At 39.8% G+C, this 20281-nt stretch overlaps 1 protein-coding gene across 4 annotated transcripts in view; it reads left to right on the top strand.

Annotated features, from left to right (window-relative positions):
• The window catches only part of LOC100301650 (calcium-activated potassium channel subunit alpha-1a), a 204527-nt gene that overhangs the window by 172148 nt on the left and 12098 nt on the right, over nucleotides 1-20281 (top strand). For 2 of the 4 annotated variants that reach the window (XM_090213114.1, XM_090213113.1), the window contains 5 exons: nucleotides 7054-7177; nucleotides 7689-7913; nucleotides 14777-14969; nucleotides 16872-16988; nucleotides 17352-17447. In XM_090213114.1, coding sequence (XP_090069240.1) covers nucleotides 7054-7177; nucleotides 7689-7913; nucleotides 14777-14969; nucleotides 16872-16988; nucleotides 17352-17447 — 755 coding nt within the window. The remainder of the gene's footprint in view (nucleotides 1-7053; nucleotides 7178-7688; nucleotides 7914-14776; nucleotides 14970-16871; nucleotides 16989-17351; nucleotides 17448-20281) is intronic. The other 2 variants (XM_090213112.1, XM_090213111.1) reach the window with 1 other exon arrangement.

Here is a 20281-nt window from a genome sequence, read left to right as displayed (position 1 = left end):
GGTGAATCTGATCTAATACTGTATATATGTGAATCTGATTCTAATACTGTTTTACTGATCTGATCTAATACTGTATACAGGTGAATCTGATCTAATACTGTATATATGTGAATCTGATTCTAATACAGTATACTGATCTGATCTAATACTGTATACAGGTGGATCTGATATAATACTGTATACAGGTGGATCTGATCCAATACTGTATAATACCTAATCTTTCATGAAATACTAAGGTGCATCGTCTGGCTGCCTGCACTGTGAACTCGAAGAAGCGATTGTTTGCAGTAGCCTAAGGGATACTTTATTTCTACAAGCTGATAGAAAAAACATCTGGTTACGTACACCATGTGTTTTCTACAGGACCTGGGGGCCCCACGGCCCTTGTAAATAAGTAATGATCAACAGATTGGCTGTGGGTTTTTGAAAGGCATGCCTTTGTCAGTTTGTATGATGGGGGGGGGGGGGGGGGGGTTCAAAGCCATTGCCTGATTCCATTGCCTGCTGGAGCGGAGCGGGAGGGAGTGAATGCTCATTCACAGCTAGGAGCTACAGTGCTCTTACTAAAGGGAATGCTGGAATAGCCCATTTAAAATGCCCAGCTTCTAACAGAGTTTCCACTCAGTTGAGCTGTCAACTCCTATGTTCTAAAATGCATGGATTTTATATGCTACTGAGGTTTTATCTTTCATGTGGAAAGTGATGTGGAAAGTGAATCTAAAATCCATCCATCACAGTGATAAATCTACAATGTACAGTAGCTAGTCAGAATAAATATTTACTAATTCGAATTTAAAAAATAAATAAAACATTTATTTTTATTTGGATCTGAGACCCATGTCATTCAGAACAATTTCAACTCCACTCAATCTACGTAGTGAAAATAATGAAACACATAGCCTACAGTACGTGTTGCAATATTTTAAAAGAGACAAAAAAAGCTGTATTGTCACATACACCAGATAGGTGCAGTGAAATGTGTTGTTTTACAGTTGTTTTACAGGGTCAGCCATCGTAGTACGATGCCCCTGGAGTAAATTAGGGTTAAGTGCCTTGCTCAAGGGCACATCAACATTTTTCTCACCTTGTCGGCTGGGGTATTGAAACCAGTGACCTTTCAGTTACTGGCCTAATGCTCTAACCGCTAGGCTACCTGCCCCCTGGTAAAAAAAAAAAGTTAAAACACACTTTTAGAAACACCTTTATGAAGTCAAAAACTATAGAAATTATCCCTGGAAGTAGAGTCAGTAGAATCAGCTGTAGAGATATTATATATAGGATCTGTCCCAAATAGAACCCTCTTTCCTACATAGTGCACTTGGTTTTGATCAAAAGTAGGGAATAGGGTGCTATTTGAGAAAAGGACACGGCGATATAGCCTGATGACGACAAAGAGAGAATGTGAAGTGTCACTGAAGTAACAAGTCACATCTACCCCCTCCTTGGTGATTTCCTCCTGGCTGAGATGAACTCTATTTCCACAGAGCCCTTATGGGTCACGAGACAAAGTCGCACAGCGTCAGCTCGCACTCGTCCGCACCGTGACACACGTCATGTGGGGAACAGTGCAGCTGAGGCGAGCGGCGGTGTAGGGCTGGACAGTGACTACGTCCCAAATAGCACCATATTCCCGACCCTAGTGAATGACTAATAATCAGATGGACCCTTGGTCAAAAGGTAATGCACTATATAACGAATAGAGTTCCATTTGGGACTCACCGTGTCTGAGACTGTGAGAGATAGCTCTCTTGGCAGACATAGTCTGTGCCTCACTCACCAGTAATGGCGGGGAGCGCAGATTGAAGTGACAGGCCTCCACTGAGTGAGTGGTGAAACGCGCTTGGTAATGAAATATGGGTGGGGGGTTGGGGGGGGGGGGGGGGGGATTGGTGTAAAAACCACTAAATGTTTTCACTCTTATATTAACACCTGTTCTGCTCTTCCTCTCACCTTCCTACAGAGCATTAAAAAAAAACAACACTACGTCAGGCCGGCGTTGTAAATAAAAATTTGCTCTTGATTGGTCAAATAAAGGTGCTCCAGCTGATGATTTTTATTAGAGTATTGAGGCCTCTTGAAGTGTAAGAGAATATTAAAGCCAAACGTTAATATATATTTGATATGCTGTAATATGTAAACACATTACCTAGAAGTCAACCTGCTTGCACCAATCCCTTGCAATTACAGTAACGTACAAACCCTGCCTCCCCTCAATGAATTGAATTAATTAATTCAAACATGAATTAATGAATTGTAATCACAGAAAATAGATTACAGTAAGTGTAGTGGTATCGTAAAACTCATCACGGTAACATACTGTAGATGTAAATTTACAGGATTATACTGCCAGCATATTAATGTTATTGTAATAATACAGAACTGTGTTTCTTAGTATAAAACATTATACAGCATCCCTACTGTAAAGCAAAATTACAGTATTTATGTGGCAACTTTGCTGTGAATTTACAAGGGCCAATGAAAGTGGTTCTTTGTGATGATCAACCATTGTGAGCGCAAGGCCAATTTCGTAAAATGTATTATCCTAAAATGTTATTTTTTAAATTTATTTAACCTTTATTTAACCAGGAAAAGCCCATCGAGACCCAGAGTCTCTTTTTTAAGGGAGACCTGGCCAAGAAGGCAGCAACAATCAATACATTACAGAATTAAAACATTACAACAATACAACAACATGATCCATCCTAAATAAAGCATTAACACTCCTCTGTAACAGAGTCTCCCGTCAATATTTAAAATTAATTTAGTGACACTAACATATCTAGATGAAGCAAGGATTGTAGACTATTCCATGCGTCCTGTACACAAGCCGAGAAGGCAGTCTTGCCTAATTCTGTAAATGTCCTGGGGACTTTAAATAGCAAACACCTAGCAGACCGGGTATGGTAACTGCTAGTGGTGAAGGAGACCAGACTACAGAGGGGCTTTGTAGATGAACACATACGTATCTTTCTGCGCATATAAAGTGAGGTCCAACCTACCAGTTGGTACAATGTGCAATGGCGGGTGAGAGACTTGGCAATTGTAATGAACCACATGAATGCATGATAAACAGAGTCCAGTTTCTGTAAGACAGAGGAGGCTGCATGATAAACAGAGTCCAGTTTCTGTAAGACAGAGGAGGTTGCATGATAAACAGAGTCCAGTCTCTGTAAGACAGAGGAGGTTGCATGATAAACAGAGTCCAGTCTCTGTAAGACAGAGGAGGCTGCATGATAAACAGAGTCCAGTTTCTGTAAGACAGAGGAGGTTGCATGCATATAAAACAAGTCACCATAATCAATAACAGAGAGAAAAGTGGCCTGAACAAGCTTATTTCTAGCCATAAGAAGGAAGCAAGCCTCATTACAAAAATAAATGTTTAACATACACTATATATACAAGCGTATGTGGACACCCCTTCAAATGAGAGGATTTGGCTATTTCAGCCACAACAGGCGTATACAATTGAGCACACAGCCATGCAATCTGCATAGACAAAAATTGGCAGTAGAATGGCCTTTCTGAAGAGCTCAGTGACATTCAACGTGGCACCGTCATAGGCTGCCATCTTCCCAACAGGTCATTTCGTCAAATTTCTGCCCTGCTAGAGCTTCCCCGGTCAAGTGCTGTTATTGTGAAGTGGAAACGTCTAATGGCTGTCCTCACTACCAAGTTCCAAACTGCCCCTGGAAGTAACGTTGACTGTTCGTCGGGAGCTTCATGAAATACATTTCCATGGCTGAGCAGCCGCACGCACACAAGCCTAAGATCGCCATGCGCAATGCCAAGCGTCGGTAGAGTGGTTTAGAGCAATGAATCACGCCTCACTATCTGGCAGTCCGACCGACAAATCTGGGTTTGGCGGATGCCCGGAGAACGCTCCCTGCCCGAATGCATAGTGCCAACTATAAAGTTTGGTGGAGGGAGGAATAATGGTCTGGGGCTGTTTTTCATTGGTTTGGGTTAGGCCCCTTAGTTCCAGTGAAGGAAAATCTTAATGCTACAGCATAACAATGACATTCTAGATAATTCTGTGCTACAACTTTGTGGCAACAGTTTGGCCCTTTCCCGTTTCAGCATGACAATGCCCCCATGCACAAAGTCCATACAGAAATGGTTTGTTGAGATTGGTGTGAAAGAACTTGCGCATTGTCAGGGCTCTAAACAGAGCTCAACCCCATCGAACACCTTTGGGATGAATTGGAACGCCGACTGAGAGCCAGGCCTAATCGCCCAACATTAGTGCTTGACCTCACTAATGCTCTTGTGGCTGAATGGAAGCAAGTCCCTGCAGGAATGTTCCAATATCTAGTGGAAAGCCTTTCTAGGAGAGTGGAGGCTATTATAGCAGCAAAGGGGGACCAACTCCATATTAATGCTCATGATTTTGGAATGAGATGTTTGACGAGCAGATGTCCACATACTTCTGATCATGAAGTGTCTCTTTTCAAGTAATGCACAATGTATGATTACAACCAAAACTTTACCCTTTACCTCAGCTAGCCCCATTTAAACACAACAATTACCTCAGTTAGCCCCATTTAAACACAACATTTACCTTAGCTAGCCCCATTTTAACACAACATTTACCTCAGCTAGCCCCATTTAAACACAACATTTACCTCAGCTAGCCCCATTTAAACACAACATTTACCTCAGCTAGCCCCATTTAAACACAACATTTACCTCAGCTATCCCCATTTAAACACAACATTTACCTCAGCTAGCCCCATTTAAACACAACATTTACCTCAGCTAGCCCCATTTAAACACAACATTTACCTCAGCTAGCCCCATTTAAACACAACATTTACCTCAGCTAGCCCCATTTAAACACAACATTTACCTCAGCTAGCCCCATTTTAACACAACATTTACCTCAGCTAGCCCCATTTTAACACAACAATTACCTCAGCTAGCCCCATTTTAACACAACCTTTCTGTGTCTCTCACATATGCAGGTCATTTTGAAAGTGAAATTGAGTTCTCCTGACAGATTGGAGGTTGGGAAGTAGAAAGCATTTTAAAGAAGACGTTTGCCTGCGTTATCCAACTACCTTCCCGAGAGGGAGGACATTATGGCTATAGCCTTGGGGTAAATCCCCACAGACATACATTTTAGCTCTCCTGTCTCATGGAGCCTGAGGGATTGCAGTTTCAGCTGACACCGTCATACTTAAAACCTTACTTAGGGTGGCATTCTTCTAATGTCCATACAGAGCAAAGGGACAGTGCTCTTAACTAATAAAATATATGAAGTAGTTAAAGGTCTAGGGATGAAGGCAGATGTTTCCTGTCTATATTTCAGAGTTTAATCTTCACTAATTTGACAAATCCATGTTGTAACAAGAGCTAGTGACGATGTATGGAACTAAAACTAGATTATTCCAATATTTATTTTCAAAGTTATATATATGGTAAAAGGCATGCTTTTTTTCTAGGCCTGTAAGCACTTGGTGATTGGGCATTGTATCCTAATTATTAATCCCCATATACAATGAGCTTTAAGATTGGCCCCATGTGAAATGAGATGCCTTTTTCCTCTACCCTATCTGCCTCCACAACATTAATATTACAACTGTTCTCAAAATCTCATCTCCTTTTTTTAGCGTCAGCACACACTACAACCACAGATAGGTACCCTTGTTCGGAGACCACTTCAGTGGTCAGTGTACGATAGCATCAAGCTCAGATGCTCATAACCTCTCTCAGTAATTAGTAACATTGTTTATTTGGTCCTGACATACACACACAACGCTTGGATGCTTAAACATTAATAGCCTTCAGTTTAGAAAGAAAATATGATTGGGCAAATCGATGAAATATTAAGTGAGGTCTGTTAAGTCTTTACTGTGAGGAGCATACTGTCAGGAGCTGTAAGGAGGCCGTAATTATCCATGCTCATGCCAGTCAGAGGGTTTGTCCCAAATGGCACTCTTATTCCCTATATAAGTGCACTACTTTGGACCAAAGCCCCAATGGGCCTTAGTGTAAAGTAATGCACTATATATATAGGGAATAGGGTGCCATTTCGGAGGCATCAAGTGGCAGTGTACTGATGCATTCTCCTTCCTTCTTCCGCCACACCGCTGTCCTAGATGTCACTCACTCTGATGATTCTGCAGTTTGTTGGCGTCTCCACTGGCGTCTCCACTGGCGTCTCCACTGATCGCTTCTGAATAAGCAGGGAAAAAATGTATATGACAAAGCTTCGATTTTCAGTAAATGTGATTTGTTTGCAGATCCTCTTTTAAAATGTTTCTAATGTTATATTGATGAGTCTGTTTGGAGGATAGAAACGGAAATTTGATGGCAAGTCATGCTGATATGTGAAAACCCAAAGGAAGTAAAGTGCTATGTTGAGTGCAGGGACACTTAACACCCGTGAAATAGGGCGCGAACACAATTTGTGTCCCAAAGGGACCCTTTCCAATAGGGCTCTGGTCAAAAGTAGTGCACTATATAGGGAATAGGGTGCCATAGGGCTCTGGTCCAAAGTAGTGCACTATATAGGGAATAGGGTGCCATTTGGACAAATCCATACTGTAAGCAGCAGTCAGGTTCCCTTACCTGAAGGTTCTTCTGAGATGTAGACTAAACATCCTTTAGTATCCTGACGTCCTTAATCTCTTCCTTTTATGCACGATATTCAGTACATGCATCTATATCTGCTCAGATGAAATATAAACCAGATGAATATTTCTCACCAACCAACGATCCACTTTCCAGCTATACGATCGCATATAAATAATGCCTCTCAATTTATTGCCTAATAATCCCTTCACCTTGATGTTCAGATATTGAGCGGCGGGCCGCCGACAACGCGCCAGTTCAATACGTTTTTAAAATGACACAACGACGACAAGCCTCCAATCCTCCCTCAAGGTCTATCTCTCATCCCTCCATTTCTCTTCTCTCTCTCTCTCTCTCTCTCTCTCTCTCTCTCTCTCTCTCTCTCTCTCTCTCTCTCTCTCTCTCTCTCTCTCTCTCTCTCTCTCTCTCTCTCTCTCTCTCTCTCTCTCTCCTCCCTCCCTCTTTCTTTTGTTTGATTAGGCATGACCCTCTCCTCATGCCGGGGAACGAACAGATTGACAACATGGACGTGAACGTGAAGAAGTACGACTCCACAGGGATGTTCCACTGGTGCCAGTCCAAAGACATCGAGAAGGTCATCTTGGTGGGTACCTCACTCCCTCACGCTGAGGTGGTCATTCATCACTAGGTCGTGTCCCAAATGGCACCTTATTCCCTACATAGTGCACTACTTTGGGATTTTCCGTGTGGGCCCTGGTCAACGGTAGTGCACTGTAAAAGGTTATAGTGTGACATTTGGGACACGGATACTCTCCCCGTGACAGATTTGTCGTGTCACAAAGTTCCACCAGACATGGACAGGGCAGTTAAACACGTTGTAATGAGGTGGTTGACATGCCATTTGCTCCACTGAGGGGGTCCTGTGTATAGGACATTTCTTATATCAATATGTCATATTGCAATTTGTTAATTGCAATGACAGTCTATAAATATCACAGTAGGCTAATTATCATTTTAATGGACAATTTATTCTCTAAAATAAATCATATGAACACATTTGCTAAGTGGTAATAGACACATTTTACAATTTAAATTAGACAAAGTTGTATTGTTGTAATTTTACATACCCGTTTGGTTCTGTCTGACCATTGCAGACCCGGAGCGAAGCTGCCATGACTGTTCTAAGCGGCCACGTGGTCGTCTGTATATTTGGAGACGCAAAGTCGGCTTTGGTGGGCCTTAGGAACCTTGTGATGCCTCTGAGAGCTAGCAACTTCCACTACCACGAGCTGAAACCCATCGTGTTTGTGGGTTCCCTGGAGTACCTGAAGAGGGAATGGGAGACCCTTCACAACTTCCCCAAAGTCTCCATCTTACCTGTGAGTAGAGTTAAATCACAACGTTGATATCCTCAATGTGTTTTCCTGCAGAAGAAAGACACAAAATAAATAAATAAATTAAAATGCATTTGTCACATGCTCCGAATACAACTTGTGCAGACTTTATCGTGAAATGCTTGCGTACGTGCCCTTCCGAAAAATGAATAATGCAATAGTAACACGAGGAATAAAATGCTCAACAATGGATCTATATACAGGAAGTACAACAACAGATACATGTGCAGCGGTACGGGGTATTTGAGGTAGATATGTACATGAAGCCAGGGTAAAGTGACTAGGCATCAGGATAGATAATAATAAGGTATTTGAGGTAGATATGTACATGAAGCCAGGGTAAAGTGACCAGGCATCAGGATAGATAATAATAAGGTATTTGAGGTAGATATGGACACGAAGCCAGGGTAAAGTTACTAGGCATCAGGATAGATAATGGAGGTAGATATGTACATGAAGGCAGGGTAAAGTGACTAGACATCAGGATATATAATAATAAGGTATTTGAGGTAGATATGTACATGAAGGCAGGGTAATGTGACTAGGCATCAGGATAGATAATAATAAGGTATTTCAGGTAGATATGTACATGAAGCCAGGGTTAAGTGACTAGGCATCAGGATAGATAATTGAGGTAGATATGTACATGAAGCCAGGGTAAAGTGACTAGACATCAGGATAGATCATAATAAGGTATTTGAGGTAGATATATACATGAAGCCAGGATAAAGTGACTAGGCATCAGGATAGATAATAATAAGGTATTTGAGGTAGATATGTACATGAAGCCAGGGTAAAGTGACTAGACATCAGGATAGATAATAATAAGGTATTTGAGGTAGATATGTACATGAAGCCAGGGTAAAGTGACTAGACATCAGGATAGATAATAATAAGGTATTTGAGGTAGATATGGACACGAAGCCAGGGTACAGTGACTAGGCATCAGGATAGATAATAATAAGGTATTAGAGGTAGATATGTATATGAAGGCAGGGTAAAGTGACTAGGCATCAGGATAGATAATTGAGGTAGATATGTACATGAAGGCAGGGTAATGTGACTAGACATCAGGATAGATAATAATAAGGTATTTGAGGTAGATATGGACATGAAGCCAGGGTACAGTGACTAGGCATCAGGATAGATAATTGAGGTAGATATGTACATGAAGCCAGGGTAAAGTGACTAGGCATCATGATAGATACTAATAAGGTATTTGAGGTAGATATGTACATGAAGGCAGGGTAAAGTGACTAGACATCAGGATAGATAATTGAGGTAGATATGTACATGAAGGCAGGGTAAAGTGACTAGGCATCAGGATATATAATAATAAGGTATTTGAGGTAGATATGTACATGAAGGCAGGGTAAAGTGACTAGACATCAGGATAGATAATTGAGGTAGATATGTACATGAAGGCAGGGTAAAGTGACTAGGCATCAGGATAGATAATAATAAGGTATTTGAGGTAGATATGTACATGAAGCCAGGGTAAAGTGACTAGGCATCAGGATAGATAATAATAAGGTATTTGAGGTAGATATGTATATGAAGGCAGGGTAAAGTGACTAGGCATCAGGATAGATAATAATAAGGTATTTGAGGTAGATATATACATGAAGCCAGGGTAAAGTGACAAGGCATCAGGATAGATAATAATAAGGTATTTGAGGTAGATATGTACATGAAGCCAGGGTAAAGTGACTAGGCATCAGGATAGATAATAATAAGGTATTTGAGGTAGATATGTACATGAAGGCAGGGTAAAGTGACTAGGTATCAGGATAGATAATAATAAGGTATTTGAGGTAGATATGTACATGAAGCCAGGGTAAAGTGACTAGGCATCAGGATAGATAATAATAAGGTATTTGAGGTAGATATGTACATGAAGCCAGGGTAAAGTGACTAGGCATCAGGATAGATAATAATAAGGTATTTGAGGTAGATATGTACATGAAGCCAGGGTAAAGTTACTAGGCATCAGGATAGATAATAATAAGGTATTTGAGGTAGATATATACATGAAGCCAGGGTAAAGTTACTAGGCATCAGGATAGATAATAATAAGGTATTTGAGGTAGATATATACATGAAGCCAGGGTAAAGTTACTAGGCATCAGGATAGATAATAATAAGGTATTTGAGGTAGATATATACATGAAGCCAGGGTAAAGTGACTAGACATCAGGATAGATAATAATAAGGTATTTGAGGTAGATATATACATGAAGCCAGGGTAAAGTTACTAGGCATCAGGATAGATAATAATAAGGTATTTGAGGTAGATATATACATGAAGCCAGGGTAAAGTGACTAGGCATCAGGATAGATAATAATAAGGTATTTGAGGTAGATATGTACATGAAGCCAGGGTAAAGTGACTAGGCATCAGGATAGATAATAATAAGGTATTTGAGGTAGATATGTACATGAAGGCAGGGTAAAGTGACTAGGCATCAGGATAGATAATAATAAGGTATTTGAGGTAGATATGTACATGAAGCCAGGGTAAAGTTACTAGGCATCAGGATAGATAATTGAGGTAGATATGTACATGAAGCCAGGGTAAAGTGACTAGGCATCAGGATAGATAATAATAAGGTATTTGAGGTAGATATGTATATGAAGGCAGGGTAAAGTGACTAGGCATCAGGATAGATAATAATAAGGTATTTGAGGTAGATATATACATGAAGCCAGGGTAAAGTGACAAGGCATCAGGATAGATAATAATAAGGTATTTGAGGTAGATATGTACATGAAGCCAGGGTAAAGTGACTAGGCATCAGGATAGATAATAATAAGGTATTTGAGGTAGATATGTACATGAAGGCAGGGTAAAGTGACTAGGTATCAGGATAGATAATAATAAGGTATTTGAGGTAGATATGTACATGAAGCCAGGGTAAAGTGACTAGGCATCAGGATAGATAATAATAAGGTATTTGAGGTAGATATGTACATGAAGCCAGGGTAAAGTGACTAGGCATCAGGATAGATAATAATAAGGTATTTGAGGTAGATATGTACATGAAGCCAGGGTAAAGTTACTAGGCATCAGGATAGATAATAATAAGGTATTTGAGGTAGATATATACATGAAGCCAGGGTAAAGTTACTAGGCATCAGGATAGATAATAATAAGGTATTTGAGGTAGATATATACATGAAGCCAGGGTAAAGTTACTAGGCATCAGGATAGATAATAATAAGGTATTTGAGGTAGATATATACATGAAGCCAGGGTAAAGTGACTAGACATCAGGATAGATAATAATAAGGTATTTGAGGTAGATATATACATGAAGCCAGGGTAAAGTTACTAGGCATCAGGATAGATAATAATAAGGTATTTGAGGTAGATATATACATGAAGCCAGGGTAAAGTGACTAGGCATCAGGATAGATAATAATAAGGTATTTGAGGTAGATATGTACATGAAGCCAGGGTAAAGTGACTAGGCATCAGGATAGATAATAATAAGGTATTTGAGGTAGATATGTACATGAAGCCAGGGTAAAGTGACTAGGCATCAGGATAGATAATAATAAGGTATTTGAGGTAGATATATACATGAAGTCAGGGTAAAGTGACTAGGCATCAGGATAGATAATAATAAGGTATTTGAGGTAGATATATACATGAAGCCAGGGTAAAGTGACTAGGCATCAGGATAGATAATAATAAGGTATTTGAGGTAGATATATACATGAAGCCAGGGTAAAGTGACTAGGCATCAGGATAGATAATTGAGGTAGATATGTACATGAAGGCAGGGTAAAGTGACTAGACATCAGGATAGATAATAATAAGGTATTTGAGGTAGATATATACATGAAGCCAGGGTAAAGTGACTAGGCATCAGGATAGATAATTGAGGTAGATATGTACATGAAGGCAGGGTAAAGTGACTAGGCATCAGGATAGATAATAATAAGGTATTTGAGGTAGATATGTACATGAAGCCAGGGTAATGTGACTATGCATCAGGATAGATAATTGAGGTAGATATGTACATGAAGCCAGGGTAAAGTGACTAGGTATCAGGATAGATCATAATAAGGTATTTGAGGTAGATATGTACATGAAGCCAGGGTAAAGTGACTAGACATCAGGATAGATAATAATAAGGTATTTGAGGTAGATATGTACATGAAGCCAGGGTAAAGTGACTAGACATCAGGATAGATAATAATAAGGTATTAGAGGTAGATATGTACATGAAGCCAGGGTAAAGTGACTAGGCATCAGGATAGATAATAATAAGGTATTTGAGGTAGATATGTACATGAAGGCAGGGTAAAGTGACTAGACATCAGGATAGATAATAATAAGGTATTTGAGGTAGATATGTACATGAAGGCAGGGTAAAGTGACTAGGCATCAGGATAGATAATAATAAGGTATTTGAGGTAGATATGTACATGAAGGCAGGGTAAAGTGACTAGGCATCAGGAAAGATAATAATAAGGTATTTGAGGTAGATATGTACATGAAGGCAGGGTAATGTGACTAGACATCAGGATAGATAATAATAAGGTATTTGAGGTAGATATGTACATGAAGGCAGGGTAATGTGACTATGCATCAGGATAGATAATAATAAGGTATTAGAGGTAGATATGTAGATGAAGGCAGGGTAAAGTGACTAGGCATCAGGATAGATAATAATAAGGTATTAGAGGTAGATATGTACATGAAGGCAGGGTAAAGTGACTAGGCATCAGGATAGATAATAATAAGGTATTTGAGGTAGATATGTACATGAAGCCAGGGTAAAGTGACTAGGCATCAGGATAGATAATAATAAGGTATTTGAGGTAGATATGTACATGAAGGCAGGGTAATGTGACTAGACATCAGGATAGATAATAATAAGGTATTAGAGGTAGATATGTACATGAAGGCAGGGTAATGTGACTATGCATCAGGATAGATAATTGAGGTAGATATGAACATGAAGCCAGGGTAAAGTGACTAGGCATCAGGATAGATAATAATAAGGTATTTGAGGTAGATATGGACACGAAGCCAGGGTAAAGTTACTAGGCATCAGGATAGATAACAATAAGACTACAATAAAGAACATATGATGAGTGTGAAAGTGTGTGTGTAACGTGTATGTGTGTTTGTGTGGTGTCGGAATACGTGTGTGTGTGTGTTATGTATGTGTGTATATAGTGTATGGTAATGTGTGTGGGTTTTGTGTGGGAGTGTCAATGTGGTGTATGTGTCAGTGAGTGTGTATATAGTGTGTATATATAGTCTAGTGATTGTGTATATATAGTCTAGTGAGTGTGTATATATAGTCTAGTGAGTGTGTATATAGTGTGTATATATAGTCTAGTTATTGTGTATATATAGTGTATATATAGTTGAGTGAGTGTATATAGTGTGTATATATAGTCTAGTGAGTGTGTATATAGTGTGTATATATAGTCTAGTGAGTGTGCGTAGGTTCAGTGCACATAGTCTGATACCATTAATTGACTATTTAGCAGTTTGGCTATTTAGCAGTCTGGCAATTTAGCAGTCTGGCTATTTAGCAGTCTGGCTATTTAGCAGTCTGGCTATTTAGCAGTCTGGTTATTTAGCAGTCTGGCAATTTAGCAGTCTGGCTATTTAGCAGTCTGGCAATTTAGCAGTCTGGCTATTTAGCAGTCTGGCTATTTAGCAGTCTGGCTATTTAGCAGTCTGGTTATTTAGCAGTCTGGCAATTTAGCAGTCTGGCTATTTAGCAGTCTGGCAATTTAGCAGTCTGGCTATTTAGCAGTCTGGCTATTTAGCAGTCTGGTTATTTAGCAGTCTGGTTATTTAGCAGTCTGGCTATTTAGCAGTCTGGCTATTTAGCAGTCTGGTTATTTAGCAGTCTGGCTATTTAGCAGTCTGGCTATTTAGCAGTCTGGATATTTAGCAGTCTGGTTATTTAGCAGTCTGGTTATTTAGCAGTCTGGTTATTTAGCAGTCTGGCTATTTAGCAGTCTGGTTATTTAGCAGTCTGGTTATTTAGCAGTCTGGTTATTTAGCAGTCTGGTTATTTAGCAGTCTGGCTATTTAGCAGTCTGGCTATTTAGCAGTCTGGATATTTAGCAGTCTGGCTATTTAGCAGTCTGGTTATTTAGCAGGCTGGTTATTTAGCAGTCTGGCTATTTAGCAGTCTGGCTATTTAGCAGTCTGGCTATTTAGCAGTCTGGCTATTTAGCAGTCTGGATATTTAGCAGTCTGGCTATTTAGCAGTCTGGATATTTAGCAGTCTGGATATTTAGCAGTCTGGATATTTAGCAGTCTGGATATTTAGCAGTCTGGATATTTAGCAGTCTGGCTATTTAGCAGTCTGGCTATTTAGCAGTCTGGATATTTAGCAGTCTGGCTATTTAGCAGTCTGGCTATTTAGCAGTCTTATTGCTTGGGGGTAGAAGCTGTCATGGGGCCTGTTGGTCCAAGAGCCGATGCTCCGGTACCGTTTGCAGGACTGTAGCAGAGTGAACAGTCTATGGCTTGAGTCTTTGGCAATTTTTCGGGCTGTCCTCCGACACCACCTGGTATAGAGGTCCTGGATGGCAGGGAGCTCAGCCCCGGTGATGTACTGGGCTGTCTGCACCACCCTCTGTAGCGCTTTGTGGTCGAGGGCGGTGCATTTGCCATACCAAGCTGTGATGCAGCCAGTCAATTTTCTCTCGATGGTGTAGAAATTTCTAAGGATCTGCGTGCCCATGCCAAATCGTCTTTGTCTTTTGTTTGTACAGTGTTGTACAAGTCATTATAAAATAGCATTATGTTTGCTCATCTCCTGTCATATTTTAGAATAACGTGATGTTTGTTTCACCTCCTGTCACAGGGCACACCATTGAGCCGGGCCGATCTGAGGGCCGTCAATATCAACCTCTGTGACATGTGTGTCATCCTGTCGGCCAATCAGAGCAATATCGACGACGCTTCACTGCAGGACAAGGAATGTATCCTGGCGTCACTCAACATCAAGTCTATGCAGTTTGACGACAGCATCGGGGTGTTGCAGGCTACCTCCCAAGGTAAGGAAGGGGTTTAGGGTTAGGATCTAGGGTTAGGTTTAGGGTTAGGGTTAAGGTTAGGTTTAGGGTTAAGATTAGGTTTAGGGCTAGGGTTAAGGTTAGGTTTAGGGCTAGGGTTAAGGTTAAGGTTAAGGTTAGGTTTAGGGTTAGGGTTAAGGTTAGGTTAGGTTTTTAGGATAAGGTTAGGGTAGGGGTATGGTTTAGGGTTAGATTTTGGGTTAAGGTTAGGTTTTCAGGATAAGGTTAGGGTTAAGGTTAGGTTAGGTTTTCAGGATAAGTTTAGGGTAAGGGTATGGTTTAGGGTTAGATTTTGGGTTAAGGTTAGGTTTTCAGGATAAGGTTAGGGTATGGGTATGGGTTAGGGATTAGTGTGTGTGTGTGTGTGGACGTGTTTAACTATTCTTGTGGGGACCAGAAATCCCCACAAGAAAATTTGACCAACTGGGGACATTTTGTTAGTCCCCGCATGGTCAAATGCTATTTCTAGGGGGTTTAAGGTTAAGGTTAACATTAGAGTTAGGGTAAGAATTACGTTTAGGGTTAGGAGTTAGGGTTAGCGTTAAGGTTAGGTTTTTGGGTTAAGGTTAGGGTTAAGGTTAACGTTAGGGTTAGGGTAAGAGTACAGGTTAGGGTTAGGGTTAGGGGTAAGGGAAAACAGGATTTTGAATTGGACTGAATCGTGTGTCCCCACAAGGTTAGCTGTACAACACTGTGTGTGTGTGTGCGCGTGCGTGTGTGTGCGCGTGTGTCCACGTGCGTGCGTGTGTTTGACCTGATGTCACTGTGTTTGACAGGAATCTCTGGTGATGATTGTTCCTCAGGTTACAATGACTATGGCTACTTGTTGGTAATTGGCATTATCTGGACATTATCCTGACATTATCCAAACATTATCCTGACATTATCTGGGCATTATCCTGGCATTATCCTCACATTATACTGGCATTATCTTATGCGTTATCCAGACATTATCCTGACATTATCTTATGCATTATCCTGGCATTATCCTGACATTATCTGGGCATTAAGCAAATTAAATTATAGATTATTTTACACATTTGATTCTTATTACTATTTTGTAATCAATTTTACTCAAACAAAAAAAAAATGATACAGTAAGTCATTTATGAATATTATATCGAAACATTTCCTGACATCTCGTGAGACGAAACGGGCTTCAATAATGGACTGACGTTCCCGTCCTGCCATTGACTGTACTACTTTAAGGGACCTCTTGACCTGGTTGTTCCTCTATAATACTTGTATGACCTAGTGGTCGGGCTTTAGTCAGCAGCAAGTGACAGATGTCATATCACAGGCCGTGTATTATTCATTCGGCGTCACCGAATTCATGTTTTTACTTGTCAGGGAGAGAGAGAGAAAAAAAGGGGGATGTCAAGTCCATTTAGATTCACTCTCACGTCACTTGTTTCTGTTATTTCGTGGCTATGTTATGGCGTGTATGACACTTTTTCAGCATTAGAATCTTTTTTTTTTTTTTTGAGACTCCACTCAGACGGCGACACTTTGACGGGAAACAAAATGAGCAACATGTAAACGTTTATATTGTGATATTTACGGATGGAGGCACCTCTCATGAATACAGCTGAATTGACTCAACATTGTGTAATATGGGCTTACTCCAAATGACTTGAATGTGACCAAGAATGGCTAAAATATGTTATGCAGTATTGATAAATAATCATATCAATTCCATTTTCCTTGTTCTTCTATACTTTCTTTGGAGAATAGATAAGTGCCTCATGACAGGAATATGCTTTGTGTTAACATGTTACTGTACGCCTCGAATGTATGCATTCATAAGGCCTTTATAACAGCTACATAAGGCCTTATATCATCTGTCGTAGGCTGTCATCAGCGTCTATGTGTGTTTCCATGTAGGTTTTACCCTGCCAGGCATAGACAGGTCCTCTCCTGAAAACAGTCCAGTTCACGGGGGGTTGGTCCGACAGGCTTCCATCACAACAGGAGCCAATGTCCCCATCATCACTGAACTAGGTATGTCAGCAGGTATGAATGAAATGTCACTCTGGCATTGTCCTTAAAGAGTGTGAAATGGGTGAAAAGGAAGGTTTCATGGAATTATATACACACATTTTTTTGTATAGTTTTAGAGTGATGAAAAAACACCAAAATGAATTGCCTGATTGAGAATATCATTTTTTTTTTCTAATCTAATCCAGTGTGGTAGTAGTACGGATGATTCAGCTTTTTAATAAACTAAACAGACCAGAATTCCTCAGTCAATCTATGCTTTCTAACACATTCTGAAGGTGATTTTCATGTTTTGAACCATTCATGACTAATACATTTATCTAATCTTTAACCTCGTAACTATTTCTCCCTAACACTTGTCTGTAGCACCATTAGTAAAAGCAGCAGGCAAAGTCCTACCTGTGATTTCATTCAGTCAGGATACAAGCAGTGGGATCAACATACACATAATAACAGAACTGGGTAAGAAGCCGCTGCCTCGGTGTTGCACTACCGCCGCCGAGCCGCCTCGTCCTCCTCCAGCTTCCTTTTGATTTCTCTGTCTGCCTGGTCCAAGAGGCCTTGGTTACACCCCAAATGGAACCATATTCCTTATGTAGTGCATTATGTAGGGAATAGGGTGTGATTTGGGATGTAACCCTAGTCTGGTTCATTCCCAGGGTAGCACTTTGAGCAGATTGTACTCTGTGACTCTGGGTTCTCTTGTTGGAATTGACTGTCTTGTTTTGGCCTATTTCTCTTTTCTGAGAATCACAAGGCTCTTTGATCCCAATTACAAGTCCTCGTGGCTGTTTCCTTAGTATCATCTTAGTTCTGTTTCCATAGTAGCATCTCAGTTCTGTTTCCATAGTACCATCGCAGTTCTGTTTCCATTGTAGCATCTCAGTTTTGTTTCCATGGTAGCGTCTTAGTTCTGTTTTCATACACTTAGAAATAATGGTATGGTTAGGGTACAGTATTGTTCCCTGTTGTACAACAATATTAAAAACACATAATGTACCTTCAGAGGTACACGTATAATCTCACATGGTACAGTTCGGTACTTTTTAGGCTACATGTGGGGATGAAGATTATAATTAATGTATCCAATAATTTGAATATAAAGGTACAATAATCACACTCTCAACAAAAGAGGTACAGTGTGAAGGTACATTTTGTGGCGGGAAGCCTAGTGGTTAGTGCGTTGGGCCAGTAACTCAAGGGTTGCTAGTTCGATGTGCCCTTGAGCATGGCACTTAACCCTAATTGCTCACGTAAGTTGCTCTGGATAAGAGTATCTGCTAAATTACTAAAATATAAATGTTTCCCAGGGTACAAGCGTATTTTGTGTACCCTCAATACCCACCATCGGGTACAATACAAAATGTTTGCAACCTAAAGGAACTAACGGGTTTGTCACTGGGGTGGTACCCAAAAAAAGGCACATTTGTACCATAATTATCATCATATTTCCCAGAATGCTTTACTGCAGGTTGATTATATAATTATTTTTAATATCTGTGTTTTTGAATGTAGTTTAATTTATTCATTAATCTTCTGCTACACAAAGATACAATAACATACATTTTTCTAAACTTATCCAAATAGTCTTAGATGGCTTAGGTAGTCTCCTCACAATGTTCCTAACCATAGCAGTCTTTATTAATGCAGGTTGCGGGAGAATAAAAATTCCATCTGTTGGTTATCCTAATTCTGCCACTGTTCGAATAGGAATTACGCATCACATTGTAACCCAGAATAATGTGACTTGCAGGTAGGTTTGCAAAATTCTGGCAACTTTACCACATGTCCCAGAAGTCCCAGTTGGAAGATTCCTGGAAACGGGAGGGAATAAACAGGAAATCCTTCAACCAGGATTTGTTTAAAATCTGAGAATTTGGGGAAGTTTACCAGCATTTTGAAATCCTACTTGCAGGCCTGATGTGGCCTGTAAACCATTAATTGCAGTTCACTGTATTAGGGTAAAATTAGGCCTCAAAATATGGCCTCATGAGATATGTAACAAATTGTCATAAAGAGTTTAATTTGAATGATAACATATGCCTAGGAAGTCCCTTGATGAAGACCACAGGACTGAAAATGTACAAATTCAAAAACCACGTCTCTTTCTCTAACAAATTACAGTCATGGTGGTAACTCTAGAATTCACTCGAAAAGGCAAGGCATACCTGACAATTATATCGGAGGCATGGCTTTTTGGCTTATCACAAAAAGCACAATTTTAATGCACCAATGGTAATGTCTTATTCTCTTACCTTATTTAAATAAGTATGGCTGTGTAATGAACATCGTTGAAGGCGTGTTTCACACTGTTTTACATAGTCAACTTGTTCCAACATTTGACTGCAGCATGTCAGCAATTAACTATCCATATAAGGCAAAGATACTTCTAGGTTACTGCTATCATCTGTGTCTGGTGTTAGCTAGTACCTGGCTAGCTACTGTAGGTCTTCAGCCAGCATAGAACAAACACAGGGGGAAGGGTATCATCTTTTTTTCTGTTTCCATAGTATCATAGTTATGTTTCCATAGTAGCATCATAGTTCTGTTTCCATAGTATCATCTTAGTTCTGTTTCCATGGTATCATAGTTATGTTTCCATAGTATCATAGTTATGTTTCCATAGTAGCATCATAGCTCTGTTTCCATAGCATCGTCTTTGTTCTGTTTCCATGGTATCATAGTTATGTTTCCATAGTAGCATCATAGTTCTGTTTCCATAGCATCGTCTTAGTTCTGTTTCCATGGTATTATCTTAGTTATGTTTCCATAGTATTATCTTAGATCTGTTTCCATAGTATCATCTTAGTTCTGTTTCCATAGTATCATCTTAGATCTGTTTCCATAGTATCATCTTAGTTCTGTTTCTATTGTATCATAGTTCGGTCTCCATAGTATCATAGTTTTGTTTCCATGGTATCATAGTTATGTTTCCATAGCATCATCTTAGTTCTGTTTCCACACTATCATCTTAGTTCGGTTTCCATAGTATCATAGTTCTGTTTCCATAGCATCATCTTAGTTCTGTTTCCATTACTATCGTAGTTCTGTTTCCATAGTATCATAGATCTGTTTCCATAGTATTACTTAGTTCTGTTTCCATAGTATCATCTTAGTTCTGTTTCTATTGTATCATAGTTCGGTCTCCATAGTATCATAGTTCTGTTTCCATGGTATCATAGTTATGTTTCCACAGTATCATCTTAGTTCTGTTTCCATAGTATCATCTTAGATCTGTTTCCATAGTATCATCTTAGTTCTGTTTCTATTGTATCATAGTTCGGTCTCCATAGTAT

The sequence above is a fragment of the Oncorhynchus mykiss genome, chromosome 20, assembly GCF_057628025.1.
Source record: "Oncorhynchus mykiss isolate SJ-2025 chromosome 20, ASM5762802v1, whole genome shotgun sequence".
Classification (NCBI taxonomy): Eukaryota; Metazoa; Chordata; class Actinopteri; order Salmoniformes; family Salmonidae; genus Oncorhynchus; species Oncorhynchus mykiss.
Note: the sequence above shows the minus strand (reverse complement) of the source record. Positions and strands in the feature narration are given on the sequence as shown.